This window comes from Silurus aristotelis (assembly GCF_946808225.1).
Source record: "Silurus aristotelis genome assembly, chromosome: 22".
Taxonomy (NCBI): Eukaryota; Metazoa; Chordata; class Actinopteri; order Siluriformes; family Siluridae; genus Silurus; species Silurus aristotelis.
Window position 1 is genome coordinate 11,993,370 of NC_139595.1, and position 14,680 is coordinate 12,008,049.

A 14,680-nucleotide genomic window follows, 5' to 3' on the forward strand; every position below is an offset into this window, starting at 1 on the left:
TAACTGAGGCAGATTTTAAAAGAGATGAGATAATGGTCTGAAATAGCTTTTTTTAGTTTTTTCTTTTTTTTATCCAAATGTTAACAACAAATCGAGAGTGTGTCCACCACTATGAGTGGGTCCTATAACATTCTGATTAATTCCAACCGAATCTAGAATGGACACAACTGCTGCTTTTAAGGAGTCTTCCTGATTATCAAAGTGAATATTAAAGTCACTAACAATTAATGCTTTGTCTAAAGAAGTGGCTAAATTTGTGATGAAATCTGCAAATTCTTTGAGAAAATCCGAGTAGGGCCCTGGGGGTCTATAAATAATAATTAGTGGAATTGACTGACTGGACCTGCTTTCGGACACTGAGTATTTTATGCTGGTGTAAAGAACTTCAAATGTTTACTTGTTTACTTTATTTGTGTTAAGTCTTTTGTGTGACGCTTAGCTTATTATTATAAATAGCTGCGACTCCGCCTCCTCTGCCATTTAGACAGGGTTGGTGTATGTAACTATACCCAGGAGGACTCATTTAATGCTAAATATTCATTCGGTTTAATCCACGTTTCTGTCAAACACATTATATTAAACTCCTGGTCGGTAATAATTTTGTTTATAGTAAGCGCTTTTGACGTGAGAGATCTAATATTCAACAATCCTATCTTTAGATCAGAGGTGCTGGCTGTGCGTTCAGTCCTATTTAATTTAATGTTAATCAGGTTACTAAAACAGACTTTCTGAGAAGTCCTATATTTTGGTTTCGCTCGGGGGACAGACACAGTCTCAATTTGGTGGATCCTGAGTGACGACTGTGCAGCTAGCAGACGGTCGGTTTACGGTAGACAGTCACTTGTTAACTAGTGCTGTTCTGAGACTATGACCTATATTACAAGAAATGAGAGCAGCACCTTCTTGAGTGGGATGGATACCGTCCCGCCCTAACAGGCCAGCCTTCGCTAATTTTACATACCTCTATAATATTACTTCTGACTGTCGAAGGCGTATATCATTAGCTCTTGTGTAAAAAACTATCTTAGAGAACCTATGCGTTCTCTGAGAATCTAAGCTGACCTGCTATGTCCGGCGCCCTGGCTCCCGGTATACACATGACCTGTGCTACTGGTGCCCCTAAGTTAAAAACAGGAACATGATGAATAGGACCTTAAGCAACGTACAGCTGTTATCACTATTTTTACAATAATGGCTGTAGGTTATTTTCAGATGACTAATTAATCTATACAGTAATCCCTCGACTATCGCGAGGGTTACGTTCCAGGCAGCCCCCACCCCTCCCGTGTGATAGGCGAAAATACGCAAAGTAGCAAACTAATATGTATACAGTATAATATACAGAATAACAGTATATCTTCAAGCTTTATAAACCGTCCCGACACTCTTATAAACACATTTAATATTCTTAAACCTACGTAATTTTAACATACTTCCCGTGGTATCACCACCTGCAGGAGGGACCGTAAGGGACGGTGCTGTGAGGATTGGGCAGCAGTCGAAGGCGGGGGCCTGCTTAGACTGCTGCCCCCGCGACCCGGATTACGGATAAGCGGGAGAAAATGAATGAATGAATGAATGAATTTTAACATAAAAGATGTATAATTAAGTTACAACTTGAATGATGATGATGATTAATTAAGTGTGCAGTACTAATGATGATGATGGTGGTGGTGTTGATGAAATAAATGTACTGCATACCCAAGAAGAGCATTACAACTTTTCTAAAAGCTTAATTTATTTGGCTAGTAAATGCTTATTTTACCGCAAAAATAAATAAAACAACTCATCAATACTACCTTCATACTGCAAAATCCCAAGATACAGTGAAAAATCCACAAAACAAAATTAGATATGTTCCATGTAAAAACCCGCATTACAATGAGGCTGCAAAAGCTGAAACACGATGTGGTCGAGGGATTTCTGTACTGGTATACAAACTGCACATTGACTACTCTAAAATATATCCATCTAGTGCATTTCTATAATATTGTCCTTTGAGAAGTTATACTAAAATGTTTGCTAAAATGTGTACACAATTTTATGAAATACTCTAAATACATATGCTTAGTTGCTTCACTACATCATCCTAAAGATAATTAATAGAGTATGCATGTTTGCTTGATTCAAAGCATAATATTGCATTTAACATTACATACAGCACCTAAAAATTCTACCTGTTATTGTCTATGCCAAACTTTATACATCCCAGAACTCTAGAAACACTTTCACCCCCAAATCCTTTGAAAAAATTATCTGATATATAGAGTTTTAGAGATCTGGATTTAGGGTTGAGTTAAAATAAAAAAAAAAGAAACAATTGACCCCCACTGAACCACCTAAACTGAGCACAATGTTTCAGTGTTTCAAACATTCTGAAGTCTAAGAACAAGTAATGAGGCCCTGTGGTTATACTCAAATTAGATCACAATGCAAAAAATGAAATAATGCAGTTTTGTCTTTTAAATAACATTCTTAGGTGTGCAATTAACGCTACTCCTGAGAAAATGACAGAAGTTGAAGTTGAGCTGGAGAAGTTTGTTTGTCGTGTATCCTCTAACAGAAAGGAGCGGAAGGCCGTCAAAGCAGTTATTGTTGAGGTACTGTAATTAACCAGACCTGCTTATTTGAATTAATGTCATAATTTTGAAATGTATTTTATTCACTGCTACTGTCTTGTACCTTTGTGTGTATGCACTCCACATTTGTACCTTTGTGTGTATGCATTTCAGAGACCACTGGATCCTCATGCCCCTGCTGGATCAGTTCCTATTCGTAACCTTGTCTCTGTATGTACATTTATACTATAATGCTTTATTCAGTATTTATAGTATTTATTTACCTTTTGTATTCTAATTTGCATCCCTGCTTGGGTTTTTAGGCAGCTCATTTTAAACCATGTCAGATGAAGACTTATTTCGAATTTCCATTTCCTGTGAACTTTGTTAGTGAATGTGTGCGCACTGTCCCCATGACACACGAGGATTATGGCAGGTAAATCACAAGTAATGTGCTTTTACCACATTTAAACAATTTAGTAGTTTGTCTAGTTTGCTTATATATTATTTGTTTTCTCTAGTCTCTGTGTTTTAGGAAGAATGATGAGTGCTAAGTTTCTACATTCAGAAATCAGAGAGAAAGGTGGAGCCTATGGAGGAGGAGCAAAAATCGGAAAAGATGGCCTATTTGCTTTTTACTCTTATAGGTAAGAAACTTAAACGGCTACTATGTGTATTATTTGGGAATTGTGCTGCATTCTTCACTGTGCAGATTAATTTTAAGGATGTTGATGGAGAAGTATAGAGAAGGTCAGAAGGCGTTGCATTGTGTGTTTGTGGATTTAGAGAAAGCGTACAACAGGGTGCCAAGACAGGAGTTGTGGTATTGTATGAGGAAGTCAGGTGTCTGAGAAGTATGTGAGGGTGGTGCAGGACATGTATGAGGACAGTGTGACAGCAGTGAAGTGTGTAGTAGGAACGACAGACTGGTTCAAGGTGGAGGTTTAATTGAATCAAGGTTTGGCTCTGAGCCATTTCCTGTTTGCAGTGGTGAAGGGCGAGGTCAGACAAAAGTCTCTGTGGAGGCTGAGATTTGAACTCGCAAATTTCAGAGCTGAAGTCAAATGCCTTAACCACTAACAACTAACTACTATCTGGATAACATTCTGTACACCTCAAAAAGCAAACTAGCATTACATTTCACTGTGTAATTCTTTTTAAAGATAGAAAAGTAGTCAAACCAATGAAAAATACAGTAAAATACACACTTGTGTTTCTTTCCATAAGTGCTGAATGTTATTGCTTTTTTTTTGTTGTTTAAAAATGTATTACAATTATTCATATATGGCCGTTTGCTGTATAAAGCTATGGCTGTTTACAGCCGGGTTCGTAATAACTAAAAAAAAAAAACAGCAGTGCTTTGTGTCTTTTTCCTTTTTTATTTTTAATTGTCTTAAAAACATTAACAGGAAATATCTGTTTTCCAACTAATTTTTTAGTTTTAGTTTTGCACCTAATGCCTTATTGGCTTACAATTTCTAATCATATGTAACTCCAGTTTCAGGTTGGGACACTGTGTAAAATGTAAATAAAAACATTTGCAACTATCAAAGCAACATTTTACTTTATAAGATTTGCAGCTTATTGCATTCTGTTTTTATTTACATTTTACACAATGTCCTAATTTTTTTGGAATTAAGGTTGTATTTAACTGTTGTGGAGTGGCAGCACCACACTAAGACCAGAAAACTTGGTCATAAATAAATGAACAATTATTAAATAATATATATATTCATATTGTGTATGTATTTAACATTTATTTTAAATACCTTGTATATTTTTAATTCCACATTCTCTTAACAGAGACCCTAACTGCTCACAGACTCTTAAAGTGTTTCGCAGTGGTGTGGAGTGGGCTCAGGATGGCAGGTTTACACAGCAGGATGTGGATGAGGCCAAACTGTCTGTCTTCTCCTCTGTAGATGCCCCAGTTGCCCCATCAGATAAAGGTCAGCCATTGCATACAGATTTTTTGTTTGGTTGCAATTATTGCCTCTGTTATTGAATATTTATAAATAATGCTTTAAAACTTGCAGGTTTGGGGCTTTTTTTAAATGGGATTACTGATGAAATCAAACAGGCTCACAGAGAAAGACTTTTTGCTGTCACACAGAAAAGCCTTATAGATGTGGCTAACCGGTAAGGGCATTTTTAACAGAAAAACGTAAATAATATATAAAAATCCCATTTTCATGTGCAATTACTAGTGATCTTTGTGGCAGCTTTTCCTTTTAATATGACTGTAAAAATATGTAGACAACAAATCATTCAGTAAACTATTTCCTGTACACTTTTAAAATGTGTTAACTGCGTAAACACTTTTTTATAAATGATGTTTCAGCATGTATGCATTTTGTCTGCAGGTATCTTGGCATCGGTCAGAGGACTTGTGGTACTGCAGTTTTGGGTCCCAAAAATGAGAGTATTAAAAAGGACCCATCCTGGGTTGTAAAATAGGCAAAACAATCACATGTTCTGAATGCTATATTTACATACACATCAAAATACTGATGTAGATTGCTTATGATGATGTGTGTAGATACTCTCGTATCCCCTTTTTTTTTTTTTTTTTTTAACACAGTATGTGACTGAAAGTCGCATGTAAGCACTAAAATGTGAAAGTTTTACTAATTGAGATTATTTCCTGAAAGTTGTGTGACCTTTCATTATTGTTTAAAATGTCTTTTTCGACTTGGCAAGCACATTCCAATATAAAAATATATATTATCCAATATCAAGTGTTGTCTATAGCTTCTTATATTTTGTACTTAAATTAATCTTTTGCAAACATATGTCCAAAAGAATGCCTTGGATCATAGTTTTAAATTTTAAATGTAATACACAATAATTGTTGAATACTACCCACCAATCTACCTGAAGCAGTGTCTAACAATGCCATACATTTCTTGTTCATTTTAGTACGTCTTAATCAAATTGGCCAAGGAGGGTGGCATTACATAATATGGCACATTGTTTGCACTTACATGTGTTATGCTAATTACAAAGTAATTCAAATGGTTTAAATTCATGCCTATGGTATTATAACTTTTTCACAAGAATTTTACTTTTGCTCAAACCTGATTGCTTCATTTGAAAAAGCCACAGTTATTGAAGAATTGTAATCAATAAAACTTTGATAGTCCAGAACAGTCTGGGTGTTTATTTTAGACTCAGTAGGGCAGTGGTTCATTTGGTACCTGGGGACTTACCCGACTTAATCCATCTCTTAATACCACTACTATTACGTCGCAATTATAGAAACCATCAATACTGCACAAAAACGCAATAGAACAACGTGTGGTATTACAGAGAGAGAGAGGCATTTCACATATGGAGAGTGAATACCATTTTACTAAAGTAAGAAACCCGCAGTTCAGAATCAATATTTGTCTAATTACATGACAAAAACTTTCAAATGTAAATAAAATACACCCTACTCACCAGAGATGCAGATTTATAATTTGCACTGCTCCTCAGAGGCTGTAAGCCAGTGGTACTCAGTGGTCTGGAAGTGGTGAACAAACCCTTTCCCGGGTTAAGACACACTAACTAGCCTCTCCTCACGGTGACTAGCTTTTCCTAAAAATTTATTTTTAAGTATGTCCGAGACCAAATACATTTCTTCCTCCATAGGCATAAAAAAGTCTAACTCTGATGTAATCATGTGTGCAGCGTGCTACACACGTGTTTTGCCAGTTGAACTTGGCTGTAACGGTTTCCCTCTGACCAACCAATCAGAGGACAGAAAAATGCTGACGCTATACTGGGCCAGCGAGCTTGTCCTCTGAGGTGAATATGAAATCTGATTGGTTAAAGAAACAGATGCATTGCTTATAAAGACTATGGTAAAAAGGCCAGCAGTACAGACATTGAAGGCCCTGGGCAGAATAGATTGACATGGCAGCACAAAAATCTAACACACGTAATGGAAGCAGTGTAGCCAAGAGAAACGCTACGAAATGAAAAGTTGGGAATAAAGTAATAACATTTCAAGGAACAAATATTAGAAGCACAAACTAGAAGAATTTACAACCTAAATTCTGATTCTGAGTCACAATGTAAAAGAAGCACTGATGCTTTGGCTCATGAACATTGAAGTGTCTGCCACAATCTTCTTTTAATAATTACAAACTTTTTTCCCTTAAATCATCTTGTCTTTGGACTTGGTTTGATGATTTTCTGACTGGCACTTTTCTAGTAGTCTCGTGTTTTCAGACAACCTTGATGTGTTTGAATGCAAATCCAAACAGTAACAAAACTGTTCAACTACATAACTTTCTTACATAAAGCAAATAAATTCACGTTTTAAGTGACTGACAAACATTAATTTTCACAGACTGCTGCCTCAGTTTTTATGATGGCAATTTGCATATACTCCAGAATGTTATGAAGAGTGATCAGATGAATTGTAATAAATTGCAAAGTTCATCTTTGCCATGAAAATTAACTAAATAAATAAATAAAAAATTCCACTGCATATTAGCCCTGCCACAAAAGGACCAGCTGACATCATGGCAGTGATTCTCATTAATACGGGTGAGAGTTTGTTGAGGACATGGCTGAAGATTACTCTCTCATGCTAATTGAGTTAGAATAACAGACTGGAAGCTTTAAAAGGAGGGTGGTGCCAGAAATCATTGAAAAGGGGCAGCAAAGAAGCCACTTCTATCCCGGAAAAACATCAGGAACTGACTGATATATATTGCAAAAGGCTTTAATGAATCCCCAGGGAACAAAAATTTTGGGTCCATGTCCAGAAATCTCCCAAGACCTTAATCCCAATGAGAACTTGCTGTCAATCAAGTTTTAAGTCAAGTTTATTTGTATAGCGCTTTTCACAACAGACATTGTCTCAAAGCAGCTTTACAGAAAACAACAGTTAAGGTGAATAGTGTGCGTTTGTCCCTGATGAGCAGCCGTGGCGACAGTGGCAAGGAAAAACTCCCTTAGATGATATGAGGAAGAAACCTTGAGAGGAACCAGACTCAAAGGGGAACCCATCCTCATATGGGTGACATCAAGAGTTTGATCATAAATCTTTCAACAATACAGAACACTGGAGAGAGAGAACTAACATGAGTACTGGAGTATAAGATTATAAGTGAATGTTCTTTCTACAGTCTTTGGTATAAAAAGCTCAACATTTGTGATCATCATAGATCCAGCATCAGCTTCTCCATGCCAGGGCCTTTAAACGCTCAGCATCTACTTCTCCATGATCATCCATAGGTCCAATCCTTAAGAGGCAGGTAGCATGCCAGGGCAGACTGCAGAGGTCTTGAAAAAGAAGGGCTAACACTGCAAATATTGACTCTGCATAAACTTATAACATCTGACAAAAGATCGAAAAAACATTGAAGAAACACTGAAAAACACTGACTTTATGAAAATGAATATTTGTAATTCTCAAAACTTTTGGCTATGGAGCCATGCAGAAAGCTTGTAGTTAAATTTGACAGTTATTAGTACTAAATACTATTGCACATCCCTCTTCCAATTCCTACATTCCTTATGTATCTTTTAATATCTTTATTCTGCCGTTTTTTTTGTTTGTTTGTTTTCAAACTTTTTCAACAGACAGTGGCTAGTGGAGGTGCTACACAGTTACTCAAACAAAAATGAGTAGACATCTTGTATGTAATGTCCAAGAGATATTGTGCAACATTAAGGTAAACATATCTTGTTTAATAATATTTCAGACAAATTTTAAAGAAAAATAAAATGAAGTTACAAAGCATGGATTTTTAAGGATTCTTCCATAATATACAAGGTAAAACAAACTCATGAAAAAAATCCACTCAAAGCCTCTATATACAGTGGTCACTGAAAAAAAATACAGCCCAGGTAAGCATACAGAAAACAATCAAATTGATTAGAAAATGTAATTCTAAATTGTATCCCAAATTTGCTTATCCCATTGCAAGTTATACAACATGTATTTAGATTTTTGTCCTGTGCATGTAAGTGTGGCTAGACCTCAAACTAAATTACAAATATGCAAACCTACCAACAATAAACATTGCAATAACACGTCATGATTGTCATGTTATGACATGATTATCTTCAATTTACTCTCTGTTCAAATGGCCTCATTTTTAAATGACTGATGTGGTTATGCTAGTAATGGATTGCAGCAATATTACATTCTAATTAGATACATTTGTAATATTTTATATGGTTCTTTATGAAAAACATTGTAATTTCAAAATAATGGATTAGTCCACAGCAGACAGAATGTCTTCACAAATTTGCATGATGTGTGTTCTAGATGACTTCTGGGAATTCTTTATCCTTCTGGTTATCAGCTGGGCATGCATTAGAAGTAGCTGAGGCACTTTTGCGCCACACCAGATCTCAGGAATATACAAGGACAACAGCTTCAGACCTATTTCTAAACAAAACAAATTACAGTAAAGCAACAATCAGTAATAAAAGAGAAAATAGGAACGTGATATTAGTGAAAGTTACCTTTTTTAACCTGATCATCAATTGGGTATGAGCATACTCTTATTATATTTTTGTGAAGTTTTTCTCCAACATCTAACAAGTGCACCATAACTGTGGTGAAAACCTGGAGTGTGTCCAGTTTGTAAGCACTTTGTTCACATGTCTGCTGGTACAGTTTTAAGAGGTCAGTTCTCATAGCTTCATCAGATATTAAAGACCTTGCAATGGCTTCATGGGGCACTATAACTTTTTCCATCCATTTCAAGGTTGCAAAGGTGAGATATTCATCAAAAGGCATCTCAGATAAAGTCCAGAGGGTCCATTTGATGAGCGTGTGGGCAGTTGCAGTCATGAGACTTGCCGTTTTATCAGAATGAAGGCAAGAACTGTTGGGTGGCAACACTGATGCTGGGTTAGAGTTTTCATCAGACCATGGGTCCCAATGTGTGAGAACACTCAGCAGTAAGGGTTTGCATTTAATCAAAGACTGCATATATTTCTCTGTATGACAATCCTTGCAATTATCTGTTCCTTGCACTTTCTCCTGCCATGCTCCTGAGAAAACAAATAATTTTTGGTATATACAAATATTTTAACAAATATAGTGTAGTAAAAAATATTTCAGTTGATACTTAGACACAACTTGTGTAGGTCAGAAAACAAGAATACACAGCAATAAAAAAATGCTTAAAATATTATTAAATATTATAATTGTGTGTGCTTAAAATGAAATAATATCGTGACTAATAATTAACCTGTGACTAGTGCTACAAATCAGGAAAGAGTATTGTGACACCACTTTTGTGAATATGCTCCAAATATCCTTATGGAACATTATGGACAGTGGAATTTATGATTATAGGCACATTCTGGAATTTAGTTTACCGTAATTTCCGGACTATTAAGCGCACCCAAATATAAGCCGCACCCACTGAATTTGACACAGATTTTTATTTTGAACATAAATACGCCGCACCTGTCTATAAGTCGCAGGTGTCTACACTGAGAGTAATGAACTTTACACAGGCTTTAACGAAAGACAGTATCTATTACACGGCTTGTATCTAAACAGTAGCCTACCAAGAAAGTCATTGTTAACTGTCTTCCTCCTTCCTTTCACAACAATTTCTCTCAAAAGTTTAACTTTTGGCATCGTCGCACGTTTAAAAATCACCATCATTGGAAGCTTTTCTTCCGATGCCGTGCAGCTCAGAACACAGGTGATCAAAGCGTGGGAAAAAAGTAGCGGCTTATAGTCCGGAAAATACGGTAATTTCATTGTGCAGGGTTAAATGGTCAAAAAGCATGTTGTAAAATGCAATAAGTTAGTAGCACCTCCAAAAGGCCCCGTAAGATGTTTAAGATCAAAATTAAGATAGATTTGACCGATAGCAAAAATACAGTAATGTGAGGAGAAAAAGGTGATAAAAAAGCAGCTTATAAGAAATAATTTTGCTTGTGCAGACAGATTTTTCTTTGCACACACTGTAGATATCCTTTGCATGTGAGGGATTAAATAAAGTGGAAAGCGATTATAGAATTGATAATGTCTGATCATCAGAAACGTGACCTTGTTTTTAATACAAAGGCTGTAACAATGGAGAAAAAAAAAGGTTTTCCACTGCACCATGATTCTGAGGGCTAAATAAAACCACACACAAAACGATTACCATACATACATTTGGATATTTAAAGTCGTGCCTAACTGTAAAATTAAATACATCCAAAGGTGTATGATTTACACTTACCATGCAGTATTTTGATGTTCTGCAATTTCAAAAGGCCATGAAGGCAACAGAGTAGTTTGGTATCAGAGGCCAGTTTTCCCCAGCAGTAAAGCAGGTTGACAGCAGCTGTACAGGACAGTGTCTGGGGATGCAGCCAGTTTGTATCCTTGTTACCATTCAGTGCAGTGCCATGATGCTTCAACACTGAATTAAGAATTTGCAGAAAGCTTTCCATGTCAGATGGTTCCACTTCAGTTCTAAATAAAAAAAAAAACAAATATAGAGCTCTCATTTGAATTGAATAATTATAAAATTCAATACATTTCACAACTACAAAATCTTGATCCTTGTTTAATGAAAAATGTGATTCAAGATCTTAAACGTGATTGAAAAGAGATAGGGATGGGATGTCCAAAAGGAACTGAAATGTTGGAGAACATTTTTAGAAATTTAGATAGTACGGAGGACGTTGAATGCAGACTCCAGGAACGAAACCTCTATCTTGTGACTGCTGGCGTTTGGTGGTGTATGGTTTTGATCTGAGAGCCTGGGCTACCAAAACACTTCCATGTACAGCTGTAATTTAACTTCATCTAGTCATTTGAATACAGCCATACATAGACAAACACTAACAGTAGTAGTAGAATGGCTCATACAGAAGAGCTCTGTGATGTTTAACGTGGCACTGAGATGCAACTATAGAATATATTACTATACTATTACTATAGAATATTTTTCAGAATTTCTGCCCTGTTCATGATGTGCCACAAATGATCCGGAAAATACGTCAAAGTGTCGAGGCTTAGCTCTGTTGTGAAGTGATAGACCACACAAACTCACAGAACAAAGCCATAGAGTGCTGAATCATGTCAAACAAACAAAATCGGACCATGGTCAGTTCTAAAATCTGCCTCTGGAAGCAACATGTGCATAACAACTCAATTAAAATACCTGAATATTGTACAATATTTGTATGTAGGGCATTCATTCATGACCTTTTATTTTTTTTATCTCTCCCTCCACCTAATTCATTCTTAATAATTATACCAGGGTTTGTTGTTGTGTTGATGTTTTGTTTAAGTAGGCAACTTTTTGTTGAGGGCTAGAGTGTACTTACCTGAGGTATCTAATGACTGACAGCAGAGCACATAGGAAGTCATTGACAAGTGAAAATGGAAGACATTTGCCCAAACTCTTTAGTTGCATATCTGCAATATTGCTCCATTGCATCCTACTTGTCTTGCCAAGGAGAGAGAACCATAGATTATAGAGCAGTCCTATTAAAATTGTAGGCATCCTTCTGTCAACATTCCTGATAGAAACAGAAAGACAGATTATAGTTAGTCAATTTTTAAATATAAATTTGCATATAAACTGAAACCAGAAAAAAACTTTTAATTATTTAAATAGGGAAAATATGTCAGAAGTCATACTCACTCCCTTTTTGTCAATTGTAATATCCATGTTAAAATTCCATGAGCCTTACTGAAGTCATGAGATGCTTTGGGGAGTTGAGCGGTCTTGCAAAGTACATTCACAATCTGATTCTGCAAGAAAGGCAGATTAATACAACTAGGGCTGTAGCTATCGATTATTTTAATATAAATAAGTATTCCACTGATTATTCCAACGATAAGTAGTACTTTTTCTTTATTAAAGAGCAATACTAAATATACAAGAGAAAATAAGACAGATCTCTTAAAATGAACAAGTAATTGTTTTCCAATTAGAAAAAATAAAATTTTATTGCTGAAATTGCATAAAAGAATATCTGTGAAAACTAAACACATTTTGTGCATTTAATTGCGATATTACAATAAAATACCAATATATTTTTGCATTTTTTGAAATAATGTTTTAGCTAAAATTAACTCTGTCTGTTTTGTGCTCTTTTGAGTTAAGAGTGAAATGAATTCTATGAAATGCCTTAAACTGTATAAGTTTGTCCATGTGCACGCAGCCATAAAGTGCAACCACGAACAGCACGTTGTTACTGCGAATCTTAAAGACATTTTAAGATATTCTCGCCTAAAAAACAAACCGCACATAAACAAAAAGTATTGCTGTCGGCTGAAGTCAGTCAGCGCTGCTATTACTTCCGGCAAATGTTATACCCATAATCGTTTTTACAGCAGTGCCCCAGAAAACAGGTAGAGGGCTATTAAAGGTAACAACGGTAAGTTTTAAGATATAACGACTGCTATCTATCTAGCTTTTGGAATATAAACTTAAAACAAAACAATCTTATGAATTTATTTTTTTTTTTTTATATCGATATTGCGTTTTTGAGAATCAACACAGTATCTCCAAACAAAATATCGCAATACTCATATGATATTTTCTTACATCCCTATTACAAACTGAAGCACATGCTCATGATCCAGAAAACACAACTGTGTTTTTGTAAGTATGCTGTATTAAAAACCAGGGAATAATTGGAATTTGTACCTGGACAGACTGGTCACAGAGTGGGCTGCTACTGAATCCCAGAAGTGTATGGAAGATGCTCTGTTGTTCACACAGCTCATAGCAGAGCCCATCTCTCATACCCATTTCCAGCACCTTTAAGAGCCAATCCCTCTCCAGTTTATGCTGAGGGTAAACAATAAATGACAAAAAAGACTACATGAAACAGTAATTCTTTGATAATTTATATAAGTTAACAATGGCAAAAATAAACTATAAAACAATAATAATCGAAAAGGCAAGGCCTTACTTCTAAATCAAAGCTGTAGAAAAGTCTGAAGAAGTCTGGAACCCTTTTGAGATCTACATACTGGCTTCCCAAAAGAAACTTACTGATCACCAGGTACATGTGCTCCTCTATAAGTAAGCAGACAGTTTTGAGCTTAAGCAATTAAATTAAAATATAATAGAACAGTTTCTGTATGTAAACAAATAATAAAAGATCCAGATATAATACACACCTGGTCTTAAAATCTGCTGAGCCACCTTTGCAATGTAGACAGCATGCATGAAAGAAACTCTGAGATTCTGCTTTTGAATCGCATTCCTGATTGTATCCAATAAATAAATTAGCTGGGAAAATGAGACAACAATGTGCTAAGCAATCAGCTCTAATAATGTAATCAAGTAACTCATTGGTGCAATAATAGAATGGAGTTTTATGTTTGGGCTGAGCTGGATACCTGTTTTTTCTCTTTAAAATGAGATGATTCAAATGCTGGTAAAAGGAACCCAGGACATGGTACGCTGCTGCTCTCATTTTGTGATCATAGCTGCTTAGGGCCACTACTGTAAGGCCCAGAGCATGTCTGCATACAAACGTTCGACAATCTAACAAAGCCTCTGTGAGGAAAGACGACATTAACAGAAAAATGAAAACCAGAACAAAGACCACTGTGTTTGGGATGTAAACTTGTATCGATTGTTTTTGTAGAACAGATTAAAGCTAGAATACATACAAAATATAAAATACGTAATACTGTACAACAAAAAGCTAAAAAAAATTAACATAAATCAAAATATGACTTAACATAACTCAAAATATGGCTAGGGTTTAATAAATCATACACATACATTATATGTATATATATATATATATATATAATGTATATATATATATGTGTGTATATATATATATATATATATATATATATATATATATATATATATATATATATATAATGTATATGTGTGTATATATATATATATATATATATATATATATATATATATAATGTATATGTGTGTATATATATATATATATATATATATATAATGTATATGTGTGTATATATATATATATATATATATATATATATATATATATATATATATATATATATTATATATATACATATACACACACACACACATATATATACACACACATATATATATATACACACACACATATATATATATATATATATACATATATATACATATATATACACACATATACATACATACATACATATACAT

General features: G+C 35.0%; 2 protein-coding genes across 3 annotated transcripts in view; one reads left to right on the forward strand and one right to left on the reverse strand.

Moving 5' to 3' along the window:
- pitrm1 (pitrilysin metallopeptidase 1) overlaps positions 1–5,292 on the forward strand; it is a 35,783-nt gene extending 30,491 nt beyond the window's left edge. Inside the window, exons 21-28 of one of the 2 annotated variants that reach the window (XM_083525612.1) lie at positions 2,480–2,600; positions 2,733–2,789; positions 2,882–2,994; positions 3,080–3,205; positions 4,362–4,507; positions 4,595–4,697; positions 4,922–5,034; positions 5,235–5,292. In XM_083525612.1, coding sequence (XP_083381738.1) covers positions 2,480–2,600; positions 2,733–2,789; positions 2,882–2,994; positions 3,080–3,205; positions 4,362–4,507; positions 4,595–4,697; positions 4,922–5,015 — 760 coding nt within the window. In that variant the 3' untranslated portion in view covers positions 5,016–5,034; positions 5,235–5,292. Of the gene's footprint in view, positions 1–2,479; positions 2,601–2,732; positions 2,790–2,881; positions 2,995–3,079; positions 3,206–4,361; positions 4,508–4,594; positions 4,698–4,921 lie in introns of both variants that reach the window. The other variant, XR_014530851.1, reaches the window with a different exon arrangement.
- Positions 5,293–8,222: 2,930 nt separating this feature from the next.
- Positions 8,223–14,680, reverse strand: part of urb1 (URB1 ribosome biogenesis homolog) — a 34,804-nt gene continuing 28,346 nt past the window's right edge. Inside the window, 10 exon segments of the mRNA XM_083524759.1 lie at positions 8,223–8,949; positions 9,027–9,560; positions 10,754–10,989; positions 11,850–12,044; positions 12,170–12,279; positions 13,181–13,324; positions 13,449–13,555; positions 13,660–13,771; positions 13,882–13,913; positions 13,916–14,127. Coding sequence (XP_083380885.1) covers positions 8,774–8,949; positions 9,027–9,560; positions 10,754–10,989; positions 11,850–12,044; positions 12,170–12,279; positions 13,181–13,324; positions 13,449–13,555; positions 13,660–13,771; positions 13,882–13,913; positions 13,916–14,127 — 1,858 coding nt within the window. The 3' untranslated portion in view covers positions 8,223–8,773.